The 25,327-nt window shown below is 34.5% G+C and overlaps 1 protein-coding gene across 2 annotated transcripts in view; it reads left to right on the forward strand.

The window, feature by feature from the left end:
• Positions 1-25,327, forward strand: part of PIBF1 (progesterone immunomodulatory binding factor 1) — a 233,993-nt gene that overhangs the window by 64,412 nt on the left and 144,254 nt on the right. For both annotated transcript variants that reach the window (XM_017523632.2, XM_037736793.1), the window contains exon 10: positions 1,664-1,762. In XM_017523632.2, coding sequence (XP_017379121.1) covers positions 1,664-1,762 — 99 coding nt within the window. The remainder of the gene's footprint in view (positions 1-1,663; positions 1,763-25,327) is intronic.

A 25,327-nucleotide genomic window follows, 5' to 3' on the forward strand; every position in this document is an offset into this window, starting at 1 on the left:
CTGTGCACAATGGTTGAATCCCGCACTTGGTCACGTATCCCTTGCTGCTCTGCATCTGGCTTGCCCTGTGCAGGTGTGGGATCTCGGCCAGTAGCTTGAGCCAAGTACAACCTGTGAGGCCGAGTAGGTGGAACAAGCCCAGTAAGCCTGAGCATAACTCGGGCAAAGGTGCCACCGGCCACAACGGTTTCCAGCTAAGTGACACCCCAAGGATCTTGTGACATCATCATCATGCGAAAGGCTAGATTGAGTACTGGTACAGCAAGTATGACTACTAGGCATTTCTATCCAATATTCAATAGATAGATCTATTGAAACTTTATAGGCTTTCATGACTCCCTACTCACATTCTGTATGAATAATAAAAACAAATTATAATTTCCAATCCAGTTTTTCATGAGACATAGCGTGGCATGATGTAAAAAGCACTGACTTTGGGGTAAGAAATAACTGGATTCAAATTATGGCTCTCTTAGACTGTGTGACTTGAGGCTAGCTAAACTTGAGCTCTCTAAACTTCAGTTTACTCAGCTGTAAAGTAAGTTAGAAAATAAACATAAGGGCTTTGCAGGCATTAAATGAGCAAAATTATTTATGTTACATTCTTTATGTTGTAACTGCTAGAGAGGGAGATTTATTAAAAAAAATTAAGTAAGTGACTATCTGAAAAAAACTTAATGTTGGTATTTTTCTTGATTCAAGGTTTCATCTTGATTAAAAGGCGAACATTTTGATCTTTGGAAGCTCATGCCTAGCTGTATAATCTCCCAATTAGTCATTGTTGTTATCTTCCAGCTTTTGAACACTCCCTTTACTGACTCTAAATGTATTCTTTCCATTGATTTCAGTTTCTACTGTCCTCAGCACTGTTAAGTAGATTACTTTTCCAATACCCTAGCCTCATACTTCCTTAAGCCCTACATGAATATTGACCTTCATCTCAGCTCTACTTCATTTAGCCATACTGATTTTCACACCCTTTTTAGCCACCAAAATTCTGCCACTGAAAGTACTATTCTACCTCCAAATCACCATTTTCCAACAGCAGTCTCTAGTCTTCCCATCTTGCTTATGCAATTATTAAACTTTCACTTAATTTGTCATATCTTATCAGGACCTCCAGTTCTTTGTCCCTTCTACTTTCTCCTGTCTGTCAACCTGTGTTCCCTTTCCTTCCTATATAACTGAGACTTCAAGGTCCTTCATTTCAACTATTCTCTTGCCCATATCCCAAACTGCCCTCTTACTTTGAGTCTCCACAAAATATCTTTCACTTAAAATATTTTATGGAACATTTATTAAGCTCCCAAAATCTCAGTTTTCTAGTGGATAATATACGAGTAATTACACCTATCTCATTGGATTCTGGTAAAGAATACATAAATTACTGCATATACAAACAGGTTAGCCTACCCTTTGACCCATGCGGAGAAGGGTAGCGTGACATATAGACCGTATTTGTACCTACACTGGTGTATCCTGCTCTTAGAGACGCTGAACCAAGCCAGGTAGGTTTATATAATGTGCGCTTTGGATCCTCAGCTTCTCAGATGGGCCTTTAAGATTATCAGATACTCCATCTTTGAGAAAGGACATTGATGAAACTTTAAAAGATGGATACTTAGGCATTTGAAATAACTGAAATGCATGCTATAAATTTTAGAAATCTCCGAGAAGCAAGGGATAATGCTGTGGCTGAAAAGGAACGAGCAATGATGGCTGAAAAGGATGCTTTAGAAAAACATGATCAGCTCTTAGACAGGTAAGCATCATGAAAATAGAAATGTTAAAACTCTTCCATTATTGTTGCTGTTACGTTTTCATTTAGAAAATGTATTTTAAGGAGAGAATCATTTCAATTGAGGTGTAATTTATATGCTTTATATTTATGACATGCAACTGTTGTGTATATTGAAAATGTGGTATAGAACAGTTCAATCACTCCAGAGAGTTTCCTTATTGCCCTTCAGCCCTTCTTAACCACTGCTACTCAAGAGGCACCGCTTGCTGGTTTCTATCACTACAGATTAGTTTTGCTTCTCTTAGACTATAAATACTCTGTGTCCAGGTTCTTCATTCCACTTTGTTGTTGTATCGATAATTCATTCCTTATTATTGCTGAGTATTAATATATTTTATTCACCTGTCAGTGGTCATTTTGGTGGTTTCCAGTTTGTTACTATCACGAATAAAGCTGCCATATAATTTTTTGAAAGTGTGTATTTTTATTTCTCTTGGCATTGGTAATCATCAGGTAGATAAATGTTTTACTTTTTAAAAACCTGCCAAAGGTAACACCAAAGCAGTTGTACCATTGTATAGTCCCTAGTTGTTTTTTTGTTTTTTTGTTTTTTTCAAAATCTGTATGTTCTGAAATATGTGTGTTGGAAGGAAGGTATCAGAGAGAATGATTTATCTTTAATTTATCAATAGAAAACAATATTTATTTTTAATAGCTTTGTTAAAAGGAAAATAACTGATGGGCATTATGGTAAATATTATTACCTCATTAAACATTCTAAATTTTCAACGGTTTGAGTATATAGAGAGTAAAAACCATGGCTACCTTAATTTTTTAACTTTTCATTTTGAAATAATTTTAGAATAGTTGCTAAAACGGTACAGAAAGTTTCTCCATACCCTTCACATACTAATAACTTTTGAAATTAAGTTCAATGGATCTTTTAATTGTTAAATGAAGATCAGATTAATATGAGGTATAAGCCATACATAAAACTAAAATTTGAGGCAAGTCTTCATATAATTAACCTATTGTAAAAATCTTTTAGAATGACTCAAATTGTGATACTTCTGAATTCACATCAATTTTATAAACTTGGCCTATGGAGGAATTTTAATGAACATTATGTTGAAGAAGTCATCCCTATAATGTGGAAGTATGTCTTATAATAAACATCATGGTATCGGTCCAGGTACGGTGACTCGTGCCTGTAATCCCAGCACTCTTGGAAGGCTGAGGCAGGTGAATAACTTGAGGCTAGGAGTTTGAGAACAGGTTGGACAATATGGTGAAACCCCGTCTCTACTAAAAATAAAATAATTAGCTGTGTGTGGTGGCGTATGCCTGTGATTCCAGCTACTCAGGAGGCTGAGGCACGAGAATCACTTGACCCAGGAGGCGGAGATTGCAGTTAGCCAAGGAGGTCATGCCACTGCACTCCAGCCTGGACGACAGAGTGAGACTCTGTCTCAAAAAAAATTTTTTTTAATATATCTAAAAAAAATAAAGATCATGATATATAAATTACCTCCTTTTATTGGAGTGCCTATAAAGCCTTTATGTTTTATATTTTATTACATGTAATAATGGTTACATGTAATAATGGTTTTCCACTTGCAGAACCATGTGATGTCTCCTAAAGATTGATTTGATTTTGTGTTGAAGTCAGTTTTTATTATGTAGTTTCAGGGATATATATATTTTTAGGGATGTCTCTAGAATAAGATATATGGGCAAACTAGTAAGGTTTAAAAGACAACATAAGCTATTGACCAGTAAATCGGAACTTATATTTATGACTTGCTAGATACTGTATGGTTTTGTAAAGTTGGAGGGAACAGTAAGTCTGATCATAAAATTGACTAATTTATATTTATTGTAAGCTCTGCAATGTCCTACACTCTCACACCTAAACCTTCTTATCCTACTTGTCCATACATTTGTGGCTGATATTCATCCAAAGGCCATGGGATACTCTAATACCTAAAAGTATCTATTAAATCATTGAGGATTCAATTATTTAATGTTTGTAAATAAACATTGTAAAACTTAGAACAGTGTCTTGCTATGATAATTACTATTATCCTAGAATAATTTGTCCAATTTAGTTTTGTTGTGAAACTTTACTAACTAAATTTTGTTCTTCACAAGTTTATCTTTCCAATGAATTTTTCGCTAGAATATTAGATAAACTGGAAGACCTCATTTTCAAACTGCCAGATAAGAGGAAGCTTGTTTATTCATAGTTCTTTGAAGTCATAGTAAATCATTGCTTATTCAGAGCCTAATCTTCAGCCAACCTTAAATATTTATGATAGTTTTAAAATCAAGACAGGGAAAAAAATGTGTTTCTAGACACCGCTAAAAATAACCCTTGAGCAGCAAATAGAGCTAATGCTCAGGACTGTAAAGGACGTTACAGAAACAGAGATTTATGAATGAATGAATGAGAATAATATCTGGGAATGTAAAACTCAAAATAAGCTTAGGCTTTAACAAAATGCTTAAAATAGCTAAAGTTATTTATCTGTTTTTTTTTAAGATGTAATATCAATAAGCAAAGGGAAAAATCTCCCTGCTTAGGATTGTAATGTTGTTAAATGACATTTTTAAAAGTAGAATTCTAGATGTACCATCAATTTAATTCAATCCAAATAGAACACCAACAAGACTTTTTTTTAAAAATCAGACAAATAAGGTCTGTGGCTTATATGGAAAAATTAAGAAAGTGCATTTCTAAATAAGGACAGTGAATTGTGACAGGCCACTAAATTAGCCAGCTAGGAGAAAAAGAAAATTGAGATCCATACGTCATACTTCCAAAAAAGATAAATTTCATATAGGTCAGAGATTTAAATGTAAAACCATTAAAAACCTTAGAAGCCATAGGAGAATGTTTTTATAATCTTGAATTACAAAAGGTCTTTGCAACTCAGGAGTTATAGAAGTAATTGTTAAACTTGACTCCCTACAAATGAAGAGTGTTGGTATGGCATCACTACCATAAGGAGAGTCAAAAAAAAAATGCAAATGCAATCTCGGAAAAAATATTTGCAACATCTGTCACAGTCATGTGACTGATTTTCCGTTCTCCAATAAATGAACATTAACTTCATAATAAAACTGTACCTATTCTCAGCCAGGAGCGGTGTCTTACACCTGTAATCCCAGCACTTTGGGAGGCTGAGGCGGGTGGATCCCCTGAGGCCAGGAGTTCAAAACCAGCCTGGCAAACATGGGGAAACTTTGTCTCTAGTAAAATACAAAAAATTAGCCAAGTGTGATGGTGCCCACCTGTAATCCCAGCTACTTGGGAGGTTGAGGCAGATGGGGTTTTGCCATGTTGCCCAGTCTAGTCTCAAACTCATGACCTCAAGTGATCTGCCCGCCTCAGCCTACCAAAGTGCTAGGATTACAGGCATGCCCAGCCACGCATTGCTCTCAATCAAGGAATTTTATTTCCAGTACGTCCTCCTGCAGGTATACTTGCTAGGTTCCAAATACTATATATACTACCTTATTCACTGTAGCATAGTTGACATTTAGGCAATAGTTAAAAGAATTGTAATTCATGAATACACTTACAGAATACCACAATGTAGTTATACAAAAGGAAGTAAGTAGCTCTTTATATCAGGACCAGGAAAAATCTATTAACATTTACTGCTTCTGGAGAAGGAAATCAGGTGTTGGGTGGCTAGTGGACAGATAGAGATTTTGTACCTCATAAATATGGGTACATATTTATGTCTCCTCTTTTGTACCTCATGATGAAACTTACAATGTGTTTTTAATTAAATTTATAAACAGTGATTATTAAGAATACTTACATACAAGTTTCAAATCTTAGTTACTGAGAAACTTCAAAAATTATGTTTTTAATACTCCTGGTGAACAATGGGAGTGAGTAAAGGGAGTCAACAAATATCATCTTGTTTTCATAAAGGGGAAGAAGGTAGTGGATTCTTGCAGCTATTAGGGAACATATTAGTAGATTTACATTACATATCATATTTTGATAATTTATAGTTTGATGTAATGATTTGCTGCAATCTTGTATAAATTTTAAGCAAATTACTTGACTTTTTAAAACTATAATGTATGTAAATACTTTGATGACCCTTTGTTTTTTTCATTGTCAGATAGGCGTGATGATTCTAACCATTTAGGATTCCTTTGAGGCTTAGATATAATATATTTTAAGTATGCATCATAGATTATGCTCAGTAAGCAGCCATGCTTGCAGTGGTTTTTAAGACTGCTGTTTAAAGAAGCAAGTATCACCGCCAAAAGTTAGGATGGATTCTCTAAGAACAAATCAAAGAAGACTACATTTCCATTTTTTAATATTGCAGGGCTAAAGCATGGAAATGAGTTAGGTAGGGAACTGGGGATTTGATAAAGACTTTCCATGACATTCTTTTAAACAAGATAGGGGACTTATGGGGACAATTCAAGGTCAGGTAATTGGATTAGTAACTTTTGAAGGGCCCAAGTGTTGTTAGAGAAACATTAATCAAAAAGTGGGTATATGATGCTCATCTATAATAACCTGCAGTACTGTATTTCTACATTTTTGTCAGTGATTCAGGAAAAATTAAAACCACATTTAACAAATTTGATACAAAACAGAGAAGAATAACAAATTAATTGAATAATGAAATAAGGATCTAATAGATTTTTTCGGGCAGAATTAATGAGCTGACTGAATGAATTTTAATAGTAATAAATGTAAGATCATGCAGCTGGGTCCAGAAAATGTATGGCTTATAGGTTTTTAGGCTTAGATGTGAAATGTGAAAATGACCAGGAAGGTTCCAATATGGAGATGTTATTCTACAGTAATAAAAATTAGAGTCTAATCTGTAATTACCTTACCTGTAGAACCTGGGCACCCAAGCTTTAAGCCAAAAGGTCTTCAGAGAAATATGACAATAACTGCAAAAAGATTCAAAAGTGCTCTATTAGTGCTAGGCTATAACTACCTACAAATATTTTAAGTGTTCACATATGAAAGAGCTGGATTTCTTACTTGGCAAGACCTAAAGTAGTAGAATTGGGACCACCCCATAACCACTACAAGAAAGAGTAAAGATAGTAGGGCTTTCCAGAATGCCTTAGCATCTAATACATTCCCTGTCAGTAGAAGTATTCAGGCATAAGCCAAATTAGTAGAAATGTGCTTGTGAAGATTGAAGTATCAAGCAGATAACTTGATGCGTTTAAAGCCCCCTTTCATCCTGATGTGACAACAGTGAAAAAGAGTTGATACATTGATTAAGTTACCATGCAAAAGAAATGGTGAACCCAAGCTAATTTTGAGGGTATAATTTAAAAGATTTCTGTAGTTCATTTTTTCCTTGTTTTTTTTTTTATTAAAGACATTGTGTATGTGGGAGGGACACAGAGAATCTACTGAAGTTATTTTGAGTATAGAGTGCCTATGTTGTCTATGTGTTTAAACTCATATATTTTAGGAATATTGTATATATTTTGTATATAGTGAAACTTTAAGGAAAAATATTCTATTTTTCAGAGGTTAAATTTTTAATATTCAAATATGTGATTCTGGCTTCCTTTGTAACAAAATCAGAATAAACAAATGTGTTTTAATCTTTATGTGGAAAGTGATTTCCGTGAATCGCGCTTGAGTAAAGCCTCTGACATGCCTGTACGTAATTTTTCTAGTCGGGTATAATTAGTCTCATCTTTTTCATTTATAAGTTTTTGTTTATCAAATGCCACATTTTTATGATTAACTTATGTTATTATAAAGAAAAATGTATGGAAATGGTCTGCCATTTTTCAAATGAATTAAAATGGCTTTTTACTCAAAGACTTTACTTTTCTACAAAGGACAGGACTTTTCTCAAGTAAATAAAAGACCCCATGTATGTCCCAATTCAAGCTCAATAATTTATTAGGTAACAAATGCCCAGTTTTCATGCACGTGAACAGTTATTACATCATGTACTGTTGCTTTGAATCCCTGCATGCACTCCTGAGATTCTCGCTGCCAAAAAGAGGAAATTTTAAAATTCAGTGTAAGTAGTAGAATAAATTGAATACACTGTTACATTTGTTAGCTACTATCTAGAATCCTATATTTTGGATCTAAAATGTAAGCTTGCAAGTCAAAATTAATTTTAATAGTAAACTTTTTTCAGTTATGATTTATTTTATTTGAAAATATATATATTCTATGTCAGGTGCAGTGGCTCACATCTGTAATCCAAGCACTTTGAGAGGCCAAGGTGAAAGGATTACTTGAGCCCAGGCATTTCAGACCAGCCTGCAACATAGTGAAACCTCATCTCTACAAAAAAAAAAAAAAAAAAAGTAATCATTATTATATATGAGAATGTGTGTGTGTGTGTGTGTGTGTGTGTGTGTGTGTATATTCTGTATTTTAAAATAATTTTCATTCTAAGTATTTTAAAATGAATACTGTTTGAAATTTTGTTTTCAATCCCAACTTCTCTGGTAATGGTAGGATTTTTGTCCTCATTTTATATTAGTAGAAGGCCAAAGTAAGAAGGCATGGAAAATCAGGTGAGCAGAGTAACTGACTTTTATGTCATACTGGGCTAGTTTAAAGCTTGATAAAGAAACTAGCAGTCCTAAATTTCCATTCAGTGGTTTTTTTTTTTTTTTCATATTTCTATATACTTTTATCTTCTATATTTTAATCTGCTACCAGACTGAAGTGCAGTGGCGTGATCTCAGCTCACTGCAGCCTCCACCTCCCAGGGTTCAAGCAATTCTCATGCTTCAGCCTACCGAGTAGCTGGGACTACAGGTGTTTGTCACCACGCCCGGCTAATTTTTGTATTTTTAGTAGGTATGGGGTTTTGCCATGTTGGCCAGGCTGGTCTAGAACTCCTGGCCTCGAGTGATCCGTCCACCTCAGCCTCCCAAAGTACTGGGATTACAGGCGTGAGCCACAGCACCTGGCCCTGCTACTGCCTTCTTCAACAGATAAGGAAATGTTTGTCATCTGCAAGATAAATTTAATGGAATGAAAGATACTGAGATTTGAAATGAAAGCTATAGTATCATTCAAGCTTTTATTACTTAATAAAAAGCTCTAATAATTTTACTCATATTACCTCTAATTCTCATAGTTATACAAAATAACTTATATCATCATTTTTTGAATGCAGAAATTCCTCTCATTCCCCCCTCCCCCAGAATTTTTTCATGGCTTTTAAAGCCACTGTTCCATTTGACATATATTCATTTGGACAAGTTTATATTAATATCTCAAGCTGGACTCATTGCTTCCTAACTTATCATGAGTGGTTCTTTTCCTTTCCCAGTACAGGCTTGAAAAATAGTAATATAGTAGACATGAAAGCATTAAGAAATGTAGTTCTGAGTAAAAATATCTGTTCCTTTCCGTCTGAACAGAAGACTCTAGAAGAAAGTGTTAAGAAACTCCCATAGTAAGATCACAGTGTATAGATTTTATTTTTATGTCAACTCTCATCTATCTTCCTTTTTCTTTTTTAGGTATTAGTCTAATCTTAAATGCCTGTCCTACCAGTAATAATGGCCCTGGGAAACCTTTAACTGTTCATAGGCAACCAGTAAGTGGGCACTGGCTCTAAAGTATACAGCTTGAATATTTTTGAGCAGCAAGTCAAAATACCCACACAGAACAATTTAATATTGCTTGCTTTCTGTCAGTCTTCTTTAAAAAGAAGGACCGGGGAGGATTTGTGTCAGAAAATACTTACTCTCTATTGGGAGAATTAATGATGGATGCCAGTGTTGTTAACCTGAAATTCCGTGGTATAGAACATCTTTATACAGAAATAGACTACAATTATCGGCATATTTTGTTGTATAAATAGAATGACTGGTATGGGAAAATGCTGTTTTCTACTGATGCAAACTTCTTCTCAATTCTGAATAACTAAATGGCTGTCACTCTTGGGATGAATTTGCTTTATACCTTGTAAAATCAAGGGTGTTTCTCACAATTCTGCCTTGGTCTGTATTTTTTTAACTTCCTTTTTAAAATAATTTTATATGTGCATAGAAGTTCTAAGAATGGTACAAAGAACCCTTCCGTATCTTTTATCCCTATTCACCCCTTTTTAACATTTTTTTGCTACATTGATCATTTTTCTTTTTCTATCCTTCCCTCTTCCTTTTTCTCCTCTTCCTCCCTCCCTCCCTAGACACACACACACACACACACACACACACACACACACACACACAGAGTTTTTTTCTGAATAGTTTAAGAATAGGTCAAATATGAACCTTTAAGCCTTCAAAATGTATTTCTTAAGAATAAGAATGTGTTGTTTGAGACCAGCCTGACCAACAAGAAGAAATCCTGTCTCTACTAAAAATACAAAAAAAATTAGCCAGTTGTGGTGCCGCATGCCTGTAATCCCCCAGCTACTCGGGAGGCTGAGTCAGGAGCATCACTGGAACCCGGGAGGCAGAAGTTGTGGTGAGCCAGGATCGCGCCATTGCACTCCAGCCTGGGCAACAAGAGCAAAACACTGTCTTAAAAAAAAAGCTCTGTTATTAAGTGTACTATACCTTTAAAATTCAAGATAATGTTGATAGCATTACTTTTGTCTATTTTTGTCAGTTGTTCCAAACATGCCTTTTTTTTTTTTCTTTTTTTGCACAGAGTGTCACTGTCACCCAGGCTAGAGTGTAGTGGTATGATCTTGGCTCACTGCAGCCTCCACCTTCCAGGTTCAAGTGATTCTCCTGCCTTAGCCACCTGAGTAGCTGGGATTACAGGCCCTGCCACCATGCCCAGCTAATTTTTTTGTATTTTTTTTAGTAGAGATGGTTTTACCATGTTGGCCAGGCTGGTTTCAAACTCCTGATCTCAAGTGATCTGCCTGCCTCGGCCTCCCAAATGACTAGGATTATAGGCGTGAGCCACCACGCCCAGCCCCAAATATGTCTTTTTATAACAGTTTTTTTTTCCGCCCCCCCCCCACACACACACACACAGGATCCTGTCCAGAATCATGAATTCCTTTAATTATCAGGCCTCTTCAGTTGCCTTAGACTTTTAACAGTTTTTTACTTTTTCTTTTTTACTTTGTTCTTATGACATTAGGTCCTTTTTCCTTTAATTTTATGTATATTCTCCTTCCAGGATTTCATCTTTTGCTCATCTTCAACTGTTAACTGAAGGAAATTACCAACAACGTCTTAAAACACAAACCATGCCTTTTCTTGTGTCTTGTGAACTTGGATTTCAAGCTGCATGACTGACATTTTTACCTGGATGTTTTTCTGAAGTTTAAACTCAGCATTTCTGAAGCAAACTCAATATCTTTCCACATTCACCCCTCTTCTTCAGTTTCTGTTAAGGCAAACAAAAATTTGCTTCACATCTATATTCACATCTCTAAGTTATACTACTGCCATTTTAAAGCCATTTCTGTTTGAACCTTCAGAATAATAATCCTTTCCCCCTTCTCCTGTGTTTAATCACTCATCAAATTTCACGCATTTTACCCCTGTAGTATCTCTAAAATCCTCTTCAGTCCTGTGGCCATCATCCCGAATCAGCTTCTTAATTGCTTCTTGACTGGTATCATGTTGTAATTATAAACAATAACCTCTTAATTGGTTGCTCTGTCTCCCCCACTGAGTTAATCCTTTTACCCACATCTCTTCTTTCTTTCATAATTTTACATTCTAACATCATAATTTGCACAGGAATTTAAATAAGAAAGTTGCTGATTCATAACTACTTTTTTTCTCACCCTTCTCCTTTTTATTCAGCCAATAAATATATACTGATATCTACATCTACCATGTGTAAGACACTAAGATAAGCCTCTAAGATAATGTATCCTAAGGTATAAATTAGTAAATAAACTAGAGATGGCTCCTGCTGAGAAACAATTAAGGGAAACAGAAAATGAACAGTTAAATGTAGAATTCTTAAATTATCATTATATATTTTGAGATTGCTCTGAACTAGGCTGTGTACAGAAGAATAATGGCTGGAGCAGGGTATACTGTGATAGGGTAGCCATGAAAGGCCTCCCTGACACTTAAGCTAAGTCATTTGTCTCTGATTTCTAAGTACATCGCATCATTTTTCTCCTCTTAACCTCAGGTGCGACTGCTTTAGTCAAGCCTTTATTTTCTCTTGCCTGAACTGTTACAGTAGTCTTTGAACTATCTCCCTGGTTTTCGTTTAGTCCCCTCTAATTTCATCACTCATTCTTCAAGGTTAACTGAGAACTCTGATCATGTTATTCAACAGTATGACATCCAGGCTGCGCAGCTTAGCATTTAGGGTCATTCACAATACATTCTGCCTGTCTTTCCAGACTCAGATCTTTCTTTTTGATTCTCCCTATCTACTCCACACAAATTGATCTTCCACAGTTCTCTGTGTGTATGGTGCTTTCTCTTCACTAAGTCACATGATTTTGTTGTCGAGGTTGCTGTTGTTTGGCTAGGAATTACCTTTTTTCTTCCCTTGCTCACATATCTTACCATTTATCTGTTAGGTAGATGCCCATTTTTTTTTATTAAGACTGAACTTAATGTTTTCTGTGAAATCTTAACTTCCCTTCAAAAGTATTTAAGGCTCTTCATTACATTTCTAGCATTGTAATATAATTTTGTGTTTATTGGTTCTTTGAGGTTGGAAACTCTGTCTTACCCAACTTTATTTCTTTAGAAAGGCCTTTACTCGGTGTCTTTTGATGTAAGTCTCAGTAAACATGTATCCATTTTAACTCACTAGGATACTTCATCTCAAATCTTGACTTAGAGTTTTCCCTCTAAAGGCAGCCTGAATGCTGAAAAGAGTACCCAGGTTGTTAGACTCTTCATTTCACTACACCTGTGGTTCACAAATCCAGATCAATTTTAGTCAGCTAGAGATGTTTTTTGTTTGTTTCAGAAGACATATTCCTTTGTCCTCTTCCACTCCTAGTAAATAAGGATCTCTGTAGAGGAGACCCAGGAATTTATACTTACAAAGCTCTCCAGGTAATCCTGATGTATTCTTTCCTCATATGTGCCTTTGGGAAGTACTATACAAAAGTATAGTACTTAGTAAACTGTCAATAACTTTGTAAAGAAACACTTTGTAAACGGTAAGTAATAGTATAATTAGAGTACTACTATCTGTACTATTAATATAGTTATTTATACTATTAATATAGTTATTGCTATCTGTGCTGTTAACATATTAATATATAGTTATTACTATCTGCACTATTAATAGAGATAACTATTACTATGTATACTATTAATATAATAGTTATTATTGTCTATCACTGTGTCCTTCCTTGGTCCCTCACCAGCAGTCTCTAAGATAAAGTAAACTTCTCTAAAGCAAATGCTCTAGTACCCTGAGGTTTGAAAGAACTTTAGGAAGTGATTACAGGAAAAATGTTGGTTTTCCTTTTCAAATGTTGTTAGTAGAACAAGTGCCAGAACTCTGGCAAATGTCTTTATTCCCTGAAATGTTGAAGAGGAAGAATTACAGAAATTATATACCAGTAAGCTTGAATAGATCCCACCATGAACATTCGACAACAGAGTTTTAAACAAATAACATTGAGAAAAGGAAATGGTAAAAACCAAAAGCCACCATTAGCTAACTGTTGTCTTGACAAACTACTTTTTACCTTTTTTTTTATTTTGAGCTATTTACTAGAAGCTCCGGAAGAGAATGCCACTTACGGAAGAGATATCAATTTAAGCAAAATGTTTTATCAAGCTTAAAAATATTTGTAGATACATGGAAAATAGGAAATAACATTATTATTAAAGCAGATTAAATATCAATTTCCAAAGAATGTTGACTAGTAAATCAACTTAAAGGGGCTGTACTCATTAAATGTTTTCAAGTTTTTTAACTTAATTTTCAATCAGTCATTGGTTAAATTACATAGGTTAAAACTAGACTGCGCAGTGAACCAAGCACATAGTAAAGGTAGTTCTTTTCAATTGTCACACTTTAAACAAACCTCCATTTAGTTATAAATTCAATAAAGTGAATACCATGTACCTGTCAGTACCCCATTTTGAGATCTCTCTTCCCATTCCTCAGGTATAATAGAAGAATAACAGTAAGTTAGCTGACTTTTATGTAAAATTATACACTAGGAAACTCTGACCTACGATTTAAAGAGAAATTTGTCTTTAACACTGAAATGTTTTGTTCAGTTGATGGAGGACTTTTTAAAGTGAAGATGAAACTCATGCCCATATTATATGGACAAAAATAAAATAGAGAAGAAATTTTGATTCCCTCTGGAAATAAGGAAGATCCCAATTTGATATCATAAATTTCAAGGAATATTTGTCAGATTCAGTGTAACAAGTTCCAAAATGAATGTGTGGCAGGAGAACTCTGCAATTTGGCATAGTACAGTGGAGTAGATTGCAAATTCAAAGATAAAATAAATTATTGTCGGGGAGTCAGAAAAGACCAATATGGGACACAAATAAGCTTGCTTTTTTTTTTTTTTTTTTAATGAAGGGGGATAGCAGGGGTAATATAAAAGCTACAAAAGTTAAAGAAAACATTTTGAAAGATTTATTCTAGAATTGTAAAATGATTTTAGATTATAACCTTTTCACAACTAAGCAAATTTAAGCAAGCACAGCAATCTTTGAAGCCAAAAATATGGCAATAGAATAAGATGGCAAAAACTGATGAGAGAAACTATCTGTGAAAATGATAGTAAATAAATAAAAAGAAATGAAAGAGAAATAGTATTTAGGGTCAGGAGAATTTCAGAAAATCATTTTGGTAATTTGAGGCTGGAGGTTTATAAAGTAGAAAAAAGAATAAATTTATAAAAACAATTAGAGAGTGATGTGGAGGACAGACAGTATATATTCACCTTCAGTGTGCCAAGGGAAGAAAACAACAAAATGGAACAAGAAAAAACATTTAGGGATATAATAGAAGAAACCGTTTTCTGAAGTAAGGAATCTGCAGTTTAGAAGAAATCACATTCTGGGGAGTACGAAGTGGTTGGGAAATAGCAACATCATAAATCTAAGTGAAGTTACAGAACACGAATGTTAAAGGAATAGTATTAGAAGCATCTCAGCTAAATAAGTCATTTACTAAGGAAAAAAATAAGTCTAAGCTTCATGCAGTGACTTACCTAAAGACCCAACTACTTGGGAGGCTGAGGAGATCGCTGAAGTCCAGGAGTTGAGGACCAGCCTCGAAAATATAGTGAGATGCCCCCCTCAAATAAATAAATTGATTAATCTGATTGAGCTCAAGGCTTTATTCCATAATAATACTTTATTTATTCATTTAGCAATAATATATTAACCGCCAAGCACCAGTTTCAGGCACTAGGATTAGGGTTTAAGATGAAAGACTCTCTGTCTTAACAGAATTGTGTTTCTGTGATGTAAACCAGAAAATACACAAATAACTAAATAATTTTTAGAGAGTAGCAGTTATTTGAAATACATGAAATAGAATATGATTCAGGGAAGTTTGCAGTCTGAAAGATGAGAAGGAATCAGTCATGTAGGGTCCCATGAAACATATTACCCATATGGCCTTCCTGAAAAACCTACTGGACATTGTAACTTCACCAAAGAAGGAAAGAATCAAAGAACTAATGGATTGAGTTGTCAAGGTAAAGAAATAGCAGTGAACATTTAGTGTAAAATGTAATCTTAATGACCATTGTCATTTTGGTTATAAAACATTGTAATCATAATTGTTAGCAAGAAATTATAACATAAAAATAGTAATAGAAGTAGAGGTAAAATAGCAGAAACTTCCAACCAAAATTGATGATAAGAGAAACTATATATGCAATATATATAATGTTCTCACATTTCATGAAAGAATCAACAGTTTTATGAAGAAGTCTGTGTTTTAGCATATCACTTAAAACTATAAATGGAACAGACTATATATTTTGCATACTACCAGAGGAGGGCAATAAAAAGCAATCACAGGCTATATAACAAAGGACAGATAGCAAAGCAAACAGCAAAGAAGTAAAAAACAAGAGACCGTAAATTAAGATAGAAGAAGACTGAACACATATTTTCTAACAGCAGTTGTAAATGTGACAAGCTCACCATGTATATAGGAAAATAAATACAGTTTGTGTCAAAAATAAAACTTTTTTCCACATTAATAAGTGACTCCGGATTTTTAAAGATGAAAAAAGGCAAAATAATAGATTAAAACTATTCTAAAATAATTTATTAAAGATTGTCTTAAAATAATAATTCAGAACCTTGAGAATCCCTGTGTATACAATAAAGATATGCTTAAGAACCTTTATGTGTCAAAATTCTGGGACAGAAAGTGCTTATTGTTCCATTCTGGGTTCCATGCCCAGCCCAGGCAGCTCAACTGTTGCCAGAGGCAATGATCACATTTTAAAAACATGGTTTAGGGGTATGTATACTGTCCAGATAAAGTTCTAAATAAAGGGCATGCTGAACAGATAATTCAGTTAATTGATTACTGTAGTTCCTGCTTTAAAACACAATTAATGAAGCAAAGAAACTAAACTCAGAAAATATAAACAAGTTGGAATCATGTTGTTAATTCATAAGCACTTATTAACTAAATCCAGCTTAAGGCCACATTAAAGTTACAATTATGGATATATATTTAAGTGTGTGACTCATAAATTAGTTTAAAAATCAGGTTCATTCATCTTATAGACCCTTGTTCGAGAGAGTAAGGGGATGAGGTATTGCATGGTCTTTTCTAAGTTTAGCCAGCTGCCTCCCAAATGTGTAATTTGGGGTTACTCGAAAGAGTAGACTGAATCAATACAAATATGTAAGTGGTACTAGAAAAAGAACACAAGTACGTGTTCTTCTGATTACCCATCAATAGCATCAAAAGGAAATGATGTGGATGAAGGAAACAGATTGTATGTGTGCACATTTTTAGGATGTTTCTTAGAAATCTAGAATCCTAGTTGGTTATTATGCTTGTGAACTGAAAACCAGAAAAAGTAAAAGAGTGAGTTGTGTGTGTGCTCATGTGTATGTATGTGTGTGTGTTCATACAGCTTTCTTTATAGGCTGCTGCTCTGTTGCTTTTGGGGGAAAATTTTCATAGATTTACATTTGGTAAATATACCCACATCCAAAAAAAGATGTATGAAAAATTGGAATGCCAGCTAACTAAATCAACTCATAAAAACTAAAGTTAAGGGTAAGATTATTTTCCACGATTATTTTAAAATATGATGTTTACTGGAAGGAAAGTCCAGAGAATTACCACAGATGAAATGTTAGTATATTTCTCCCACTTGTAAATGAGCTCTTATTTCCTACAGTGTATATTCTGGTCCACAATGAGTCATTTTCAACATGTTTCAGTTTAACTTCTAATACATTTTTAAACTTGGCAGGCATATTTAGATGAACATTACTTCCAGTTTTAGAGACTGCTTCTAAATTATCCTTCAGTCTTGCAGTCATCATGAAAAGTTCTTTCAGTAATAGGAAACAGGATTGATTGGAAGTGTATGTTTTGGAGGAGCAAAAAAATGGTTACCATTTTTAAATTTTGTTACTACATAAAACCTCTTCACATTATCTTAAAAAGTTGTAGTTGTGAGGTCCTTTTATGGATAGAAGATACTTTAGGGAAGAGAATATATGATGTATCCTAGACAGTAAAGTTAATATTCATTAAAATTTTATTATGCCTAATACTGTTTAACTGTTCTATACATATTAACTATTTTAATGCCTGTGTCATAGGCAGTAGTGTGTCTTCTGTAAGGCATTCAGGCTTTATTTCCATTAGAAAACAAGGAGCCCAGCGCAGTTCTGGGCATATAACTAAAACTTCTTGAGTGTTTGTAAAAACTAATAATTGTATAGAGAATTTTACATATTGCCAACTCTGAATAAGTATTTAATAATTACCTTGTATAAATTTATGCAATTCTATGAATCTTCTGGCTGATTTAAGTGACCAAACTGTTACGTTTTAAATGTTCTTGATTTTTGTTACTATAATTTTTATACTATGCCTTATTGACACTTTAAAAGTTCATAAAAACTTAGTTCCAAAATGCTTAAAGATCACCGTAAACATTGCATTCATTTTGCAAATGAGGAAACAAGGCTGAAGAGATAATACAACTTGTCAGTTATACTGTTGTTAGGAACAGAGCCATAATTAGACATTGTTCTCTTCGTTCCCATTCCAGTTGTTCTTTCTGCCACGCCATTGTTATACTTAGTAAACAGTATATGAACCGTAATATGTATGAAGTTGAACATCAATAGGTACATTTTTGTTCTCAAATGTACATATCAAAAACCACAAATTTAAAACTGTACTGTATTAATTTCATAGGATTGCAATGATAAATTGCCAAAACTTGGTGGCAAAACAACAGAAATTTATTATCCATTCTAGAGGCCAGAACTCTGAAACAAAGGTGTTGACTTGACTTTACTGTCTCCTAAGGCTTTAGGGATGATTGTTTCCTTGCTTCTTCTAGCTTCTGGGGACTTCCAGGCATTCCTTGGCTTCCTTAGCTTGTAACCAGTCTAGTGTCTGCCTGTGTCTTCGTATGACTTTCTCCTCTGTGTGCGTCTTATATGGATACATCTGATTACATTTATGGCCCAGTCAGATAATTCAGGCCAGGTCTCTCTTCTCAAGATGCTTAACTTAATCATATCTGCAAAGACCCTTTTTCCAAATAAGGTAATATTCACAGCTTCTGAGAGTCAGGACATGGAATTCTCTTTTTTGGTGGGATTGGGGGCACCATTCAACCTACCACATACACCTTTTAATTCATATGAATTATATTTATGTGGATTCTTCAGTAAGGGTAACATTTTATTTTGAAATTATTCAAATATAATTTTATAAGGTATCAGCTAATTTTAGTAGTTACAGAAATTCTATGATATTTCTATGGACTTTCTTTTCAAGCTACTAATGTGCCATTTGGCAAACTGTTAGCTGTTGAACAAAATCATACCTTAGAGATTCTAGACTCTCCCATATGATTTGTGACATATATTTATTATGACTTAAAAGGCATCCTGTGTGACTTTTAATAACATTCTTTAAGAACATCATGACAGTGACATTAGGGTTAAAGAAACAGAGTAGCTATACATTTTTAACAGAACACAGTGTAAAAATATAACATTTAGACAAGCTATATTAGCTTCATTTAGGTCATTTACTTGCTAGCAATTAAGTTTTGCCTTACTGTATTTGAGATCCTTTAAATTTTGGATGCTCTCATAATGACTATTTCATATTTTATTTTTGTTCCTTATTTTTTTCATTCATGTTGTTCCTGGTTTTAATAAATGTTTATGCATGATGTGTATATTTGTATTATGTATACCAGATGTATGATCATTTAGTTTCTGCTTCTGTAGAAATTATTATTACTAGATGTGAGGATACTCTGAATTCATTTTAGCCATTAAAAGTGTATTACTGTAAATGAAAGGAGAAAGAACGAACGTGTTATATAAGTCTGTGCTTCATGCAGTTATCAATATAGTTTGGGTCTGTGTCCTCACCCAAATCTCATCTTGTAGCTCCCATAATTCCCATGTGTTGTGGGAGGGGCTGAGTGGGAAATAACTGAATCATTGAGGCAAGTCTTTCCCATGCTGTTCTTGTGATAGTGAATAAGTCTAGCAAGATCTGATGGTTTTAAAAATGGGAATTTCCCCGCACAAGCTCTCTCTCTTTGCCTGCCACCATCCACAAGAGATGTGACTTGCTCCTCCATGCCTTCCCAAGGAGGCCTCCCCAGCCATGTAGAATTGTGAGTCCATTAAACCTCTTTTTTTGTAAATTGCCCAGTCTCGGGTATGCCTTTATCAGCAGCATGAAAATGGACTAATGTAGTTATTAATGGAATTAAATGAAATTCATTAGTTAATTCTAAGTATTCAACAAATGTTAGCTATTATTATTATCATCATCTAATTAGTTGATTTTTAAAGTAAAATGTGTCAGTGTTCTCTTTTTAGTACCATAAAGGTAGAGGAGTCTCTGACTAGATCTGGTAACAAATATTTCATGCAGATGAGTAAACTTCACTACTACAATGAGCTCCCTAAAGAAAGAGTCCCCTTTCCTCAACTTACTATATATTCTGATTGTTAGCAACTCCTACCATTGTTATTTTTCTTGGATCTTTTTGTAAATTATGAAAAAATAAACATATCCATGTGTTTTAAAATTGATATGTTTTTTAAAACTCCAAGGCAGTGTGTTTTCATTTCACAAATGGAAAGTGTGTCTATATTATTTGTAAAAAATAGAAAATGAGTTCATGCATCTTCAAATAGCAAAGCTTAAATGACAGTCGCATATCTATTAATAGAATTCAAATGTTTTCTCTTAATTCACTTGGACCCCAAATATGAATTTTTCTTCGTGAGATTATTCATAAATTCTCTGCATGTAATAATGCCTATGATTTCTAAAATTGTTTTTGTCTAAAATCATGAAGATGGCAGATGCCCAAAATAATACGTCTCTGGGCTGTACATGGTGGTTCACTCCTGTAATCCCAACACTTTAGGAGGCTGAGGCAGGAGGATTACTGGAGGCCAGGAGTTCAGGTTCAGCCTGGGCAACAAAGTGAGACCCCATCTCTATACAAAAATTAAAAAATTAATCACACACAGTGGCATGTGCCTGTAATCCCAGCTACTCAGGAGGCTGAGGTGGAAGGATCCCTTGAGCTTCAGAGTTTGAGGCTACACTGAGCTAAGATGGTGCCACTATGCTCCTGCCTGAGCACCAGAGCAAAACCCTGTCTCTCTTTAAAAAAAATAAATAAAATAAAAAGATTCTCGTTGCCTTCAGGCAAGAATGCACTTTGTTCATTCTAGTCAGATAGGCTGTCAGTATGCAAACCTGTTAAAGAACTCACATACCTATAAAGGAACTCTCATACCCATAAATGACAATGAAATGTTAGCTTTGAAATAGTTTATAGAAGTAGTTTACAGGAAAGTCAAGGTATGATAAATAGCCTGTCATTTATAAGAATGGAATGTTCTGTATGTTGATTCAACAGAACATGTCTATTCTTATGTGTCATGTTTTGCCATTGTTTAAACTGTACATTTGATCCAGAAGTAAGTCAATAGATACTTCAGCTTGGTATCAAGTATAACCAATATCACTTCTTCATTATAGAAACAACCTTTTCCATGGCCAGGTGCAGTGGCTTGTTCCTGTAATTCCAGCACTTTGGGAGGCTGCAGTGGGAGGATCACTAGAGGCTAGGAGTTCGTTATCTGGCTAGGCAACAGTGAGACCCCAGCTCTACCCCAAAAAAAAAAAAAAATTTTATAGAAGAAACGACTACTTCCCCGCTATTTTCTGTACCCTAACTAAATATTAAGCATTTTACTTGTAAGAAAGTCATTTGCTCTGATTGCCTCTCTTTATTCTTCTGTATGAGTTTTCATTCCACAAGTTTTAGACAGTGTTTACAAAGAATGACTTATACCAAGGTATAGCCAAAGGTTATGGCTACTTAAACACACGCGCGCACGTGCATGCGCGCGCACACACACACACACACGCACCATCTTTAATGATACAGACCACTAGAGCAGTAGTGACTTAAATGGCTCAAGTATTTCATGAGTTTTCAATGAAAAAGACTAGTAATAGTAATGCTTTTGAGTTTATTTAGGGAGGATTATGAAAAAAGTTGTCTTCTTTTTATGAATTTTTTTGTAAAAATTACAGTTTAATTATATAAGCACTTTTATGAATTAATTGCAGATGCCATCTGATAAATGTTATAAATTTGTTCCCACGTAATTGTACATGATGTACAATTCCATATAGTTAAACTCATTTTCCATTACCATTTTATAATAGAACCTAATAGAAATTAATTACCATGACTGCCTTTTTCCTGTGAGAATTCAGTCTCCATAGCCCATTCTATGAACTGTTTTCTGCCTTCCTTAATTCTTTAATGTATGGATGAACCTAACATTCCCTTCCTGTCAATTTCAAATGTTTAATGTTGCTTGCCTTGTTTCCTTTTATTTTAAATGAGAGACAACATTATGAACTCAGCACTTTACTGAGTACATCAAAGGCAAAAGAGAAACATCTCTCTCCCCATGGTTTCAGACGAGAATCTGGAGAAAAATATGTATGTGTGCTCAGATTTCCCTTTGTTGGAGTATGGACTATGGAAAGAGAAATAAAATGCTAAAGTATCTCTTTAAACTTTTCCTATGGTGGGCTAGAAATTGTTCAAGTCAATATTTATTGAACCTTTGTGCATGACACACTGTAGAGTATTTTAAAAATTAAAACATAATTTCTGTTTTCAAAGAGCTGAAATACATTATATACATATTTATATTTTAAAGCAAAATTTTATGTATGTTAAGAAGCCTGTTGTAGGCTGTGAATGTCCCTATCTGCTTTGGGAATGGCCTTTTAGAAGAGGTGGTACATGAAACAAGCATTTGAAGTGTGAAATTTAACATGTAGATATGAGAAAAAACTATTCCAAAAACTTTGTAAACCTAAGTATAGAAGAAACAAAATTAAAGAATTGTCAAGAAACAACAGATAATTCACCTGATTTGGAGTGTACAAGTAGATAAGAGATAAGGATAGATAGTTTCATTTTTTGGTAGCTGCAATGTTAGAATAAAGAGCTTTTATTTACTTCAGTGGGTAATGAAGGCTGACATGATAAAATTTACATTTTAGAGAATTAGCTTGGAAGTAATATATGTATATATATATTTATAGTAATTCAAGATACCCTGTATAGGAGTGCCCGAAGTACAGGCAATTAGTAACTATGGCCCGAATTAGATGTTGGCATAGAGAACAAAGATGGGAAAATTGGTTTTAGAAATACAACTCGGAGGTGATGGGTGGTAGAGATTTTTCCACCTGTTCTCTATTGCCCTCCTCCATCCCTCACAAAGAAAAGAAATTTTTACTCATTTAGATCATATTCCAAAATATAGTTTGGGCCATGTTTCTAGTCAAGTGGTTTTTTTTTTTTTTTTTTGAGACAGAGCCTTGCTCTGTCACCTAGGCTGGGCCCCGGTCTCAGGTCATCCCAACTTCCACCGTCTGGGTTCAAGTGATTCTCTTGCCTTAGCCTCCCCAGTAGCAAGGATTACAGGCACCCACTACCACATCCAGCTAATTTTTGTATTTTTAGTATGTCCTAATTTTGTATTTTGTATTTTGTATTTTTTTTTTTTTTTTTTTTGAGACGGAGTTTCGCTCTTATTACCCAGGCTGGAGTGCAATGGCGCGATCTCGGCTCACCGCAACCTCCGCCTCCTGGGTTCAGGCAATTCTCCTGCCTCAGCCTCCTGAGTAGCTGGGATTACAGGCATGCGCCACCATGCCCAGCTAATTTTTGTATTTTTAGTAGAGACGGGGTTTCACCATGTTGACCAGGATGGTCTCGATCTCTTGACCTTGTGATCCACCCGCCTCGGCCTCCCAAAGTGCTGGGATTACAAGCGTGAGCCACCGCGCCCGGCAAATATTTTGTATTTTTAATAGATATTTTTAGTAGACCACTATCTTGGTCAGGCTGGTCTTAAACTCCTGACCTCGTGATCCACTTGCCTCAGCCTCTCAAAGTGCTGGGATTACTGGTGTGAGCCACCAGGCACGGCCTCAAGTGGTCTTTCTCTAAATGATCCCAGTCATGATTAGAGCTTCCCCTTCCACATCATCTCTTCCTAGCTCTGGAAAAACGGTGTTGGAGCTCACTTGCACCACTTGTCAGGCTTCTGCAGTATGTACATGCTAATGTATGTAATCTCCAGGAGCCAGCCAGTGTTAAGATGGTGTTGGGACTTAATGTCCTCTCTTAAACCTTATCAGAGTCCTATCCAAGAACTCTTAGTTGGAGTTTTAACTATAAGCCCAGCTAATAATGTTGTCATAATTTTATTTCCCATTTGCTACTAGCCCGTTTTTCAAAAGTCTCATGGTAAGGGATGCTTATTTTAATAAAGCATTTAGACATTTTTTGAATCTACCCTAATATCATTTAATAGCACCCAGTCCCTGTATCACCACTAACAGATGGATCCTCTTACAATAGAGACAATATAATTTACGTTTAAGAATACTGTCTCTGGAGTGTAAATAGCCTAGGAGATTATCATACTAGCTCTGTTGTTCCTGGTGCACGACTTCAGGAAAGTTACTTAATCTCTATGTCTCAGTTTCCTCATGTATAAAATATAATAATAGTAACTTAACTCATAAAGTTGTGAGGATTAAATGAGTCTAAGATATAGTATTTGTTAACACAATGTGTTAAATATTAACTATTGTGATTATTACAGGATGCAGCAACTGACAATAATTGGAAGTATCTTGGAGAGTTATCAGTGATTCTTACAGAATTTGCTGGGTAGTTTAAGATGACAGTGATTTCATTATCAGAAATAGGACTTTCAGAAAACAGAAGTGATTCGTGTGTTAATGAAGGCTGTAATTTTGGTTTAGGAATTGTACTTGAAATGCTAAAGCACCATTTAGGTATAGAAATAGAGCTGACAAATGAGTATAAGGATCTCAAACCTGGGAGAAAGAACAAGCCTGTAGAAAAAGATTCGGGACATATCAACAATGCCAAAACCTGTAGTAAGTGCTCTGAGATTTGGGAAGAGATTTAATAATTGCTGTAGAGTAATACTGTGCTAAATGTTTTAGGAGTTTTATTTGTTTGATTCTCTTCTCAATTTTTATTTCTCATAATTGCTTTATTTCTGTGTGGAAATTAAGGCTCAAGGAGGTTGTTTTCTGAAAATGTCATGGCTGGAATTTACAAATAAATTACAAAAACTAGTAAGTAACTTTAGCAAGATTACAGGATACAGTTTATGAAAAAATTTAATTGTATTTCTGTATATTAGCACTATTCATTTAAAAATTGGAAATTACTTTTCTAAAATAAACCTTTACAATAGCAGAAAAATAACAAATACTTAGGGATAAAATTGACAAAATATGAAGCAAGTACAGGACCTGTACACTGAAAGCTAGTAAATAGTAAATATTGCCGAGGAAAAATAAGAAAGACCTAAATAAGTGGAGCAAGATATCATGTTCATAGACTTGAACACTTAATTTTGCTGTAGTGTCAGATTGTCCCAAACTGACTTATAGATTCACTGCAATTCTGGTCAAAATGTCAGCAGACGTTTTTTGTATTCTAATCAACTAACCTAAAATTTGCATGGAAATCGAAAGGACCAGAATATCCAAAACAATTTTGAAAAAGAAAGATGATGAGGAAATGATAATCTTTCAACAAATCTTGCTAGACCATTTAGATATCCATATACAAAAAAAAATAAACCTCTATCCCTATTTCATACATATAAAAATTAATTTGTAATTATTCATACATCTAAATGTAAAATCAAAAACTAGAAAACTAGAAAAAAAAGGAAAACTTTAGAAACCTTCAGTTATCAAAGGTTGCATAAATAGGACATAAAAAACATGAACCATTAAGAAAAACTTTTTTTCTTTTTCCTTTTTTTTTTTTTTTTTTTTGAGACGGAGTCTCACTCTTGTTG

This window comes from Cebus imitator, unplaced genomic scaffold, assembly GCF_001604975.1.
Source record: "Cebus imitator isolate Cc_AM_T3 unplaced genomic scaffold, Cebus_imitator-1.0 Scaffold29, whole genome shotgun sequence".
NCBI classification, from domain to species: Eukaryota; Metazoa; Chordata; class Mammalia; order Primates; family Cebidae; genus Cebus; species Cebus imitator.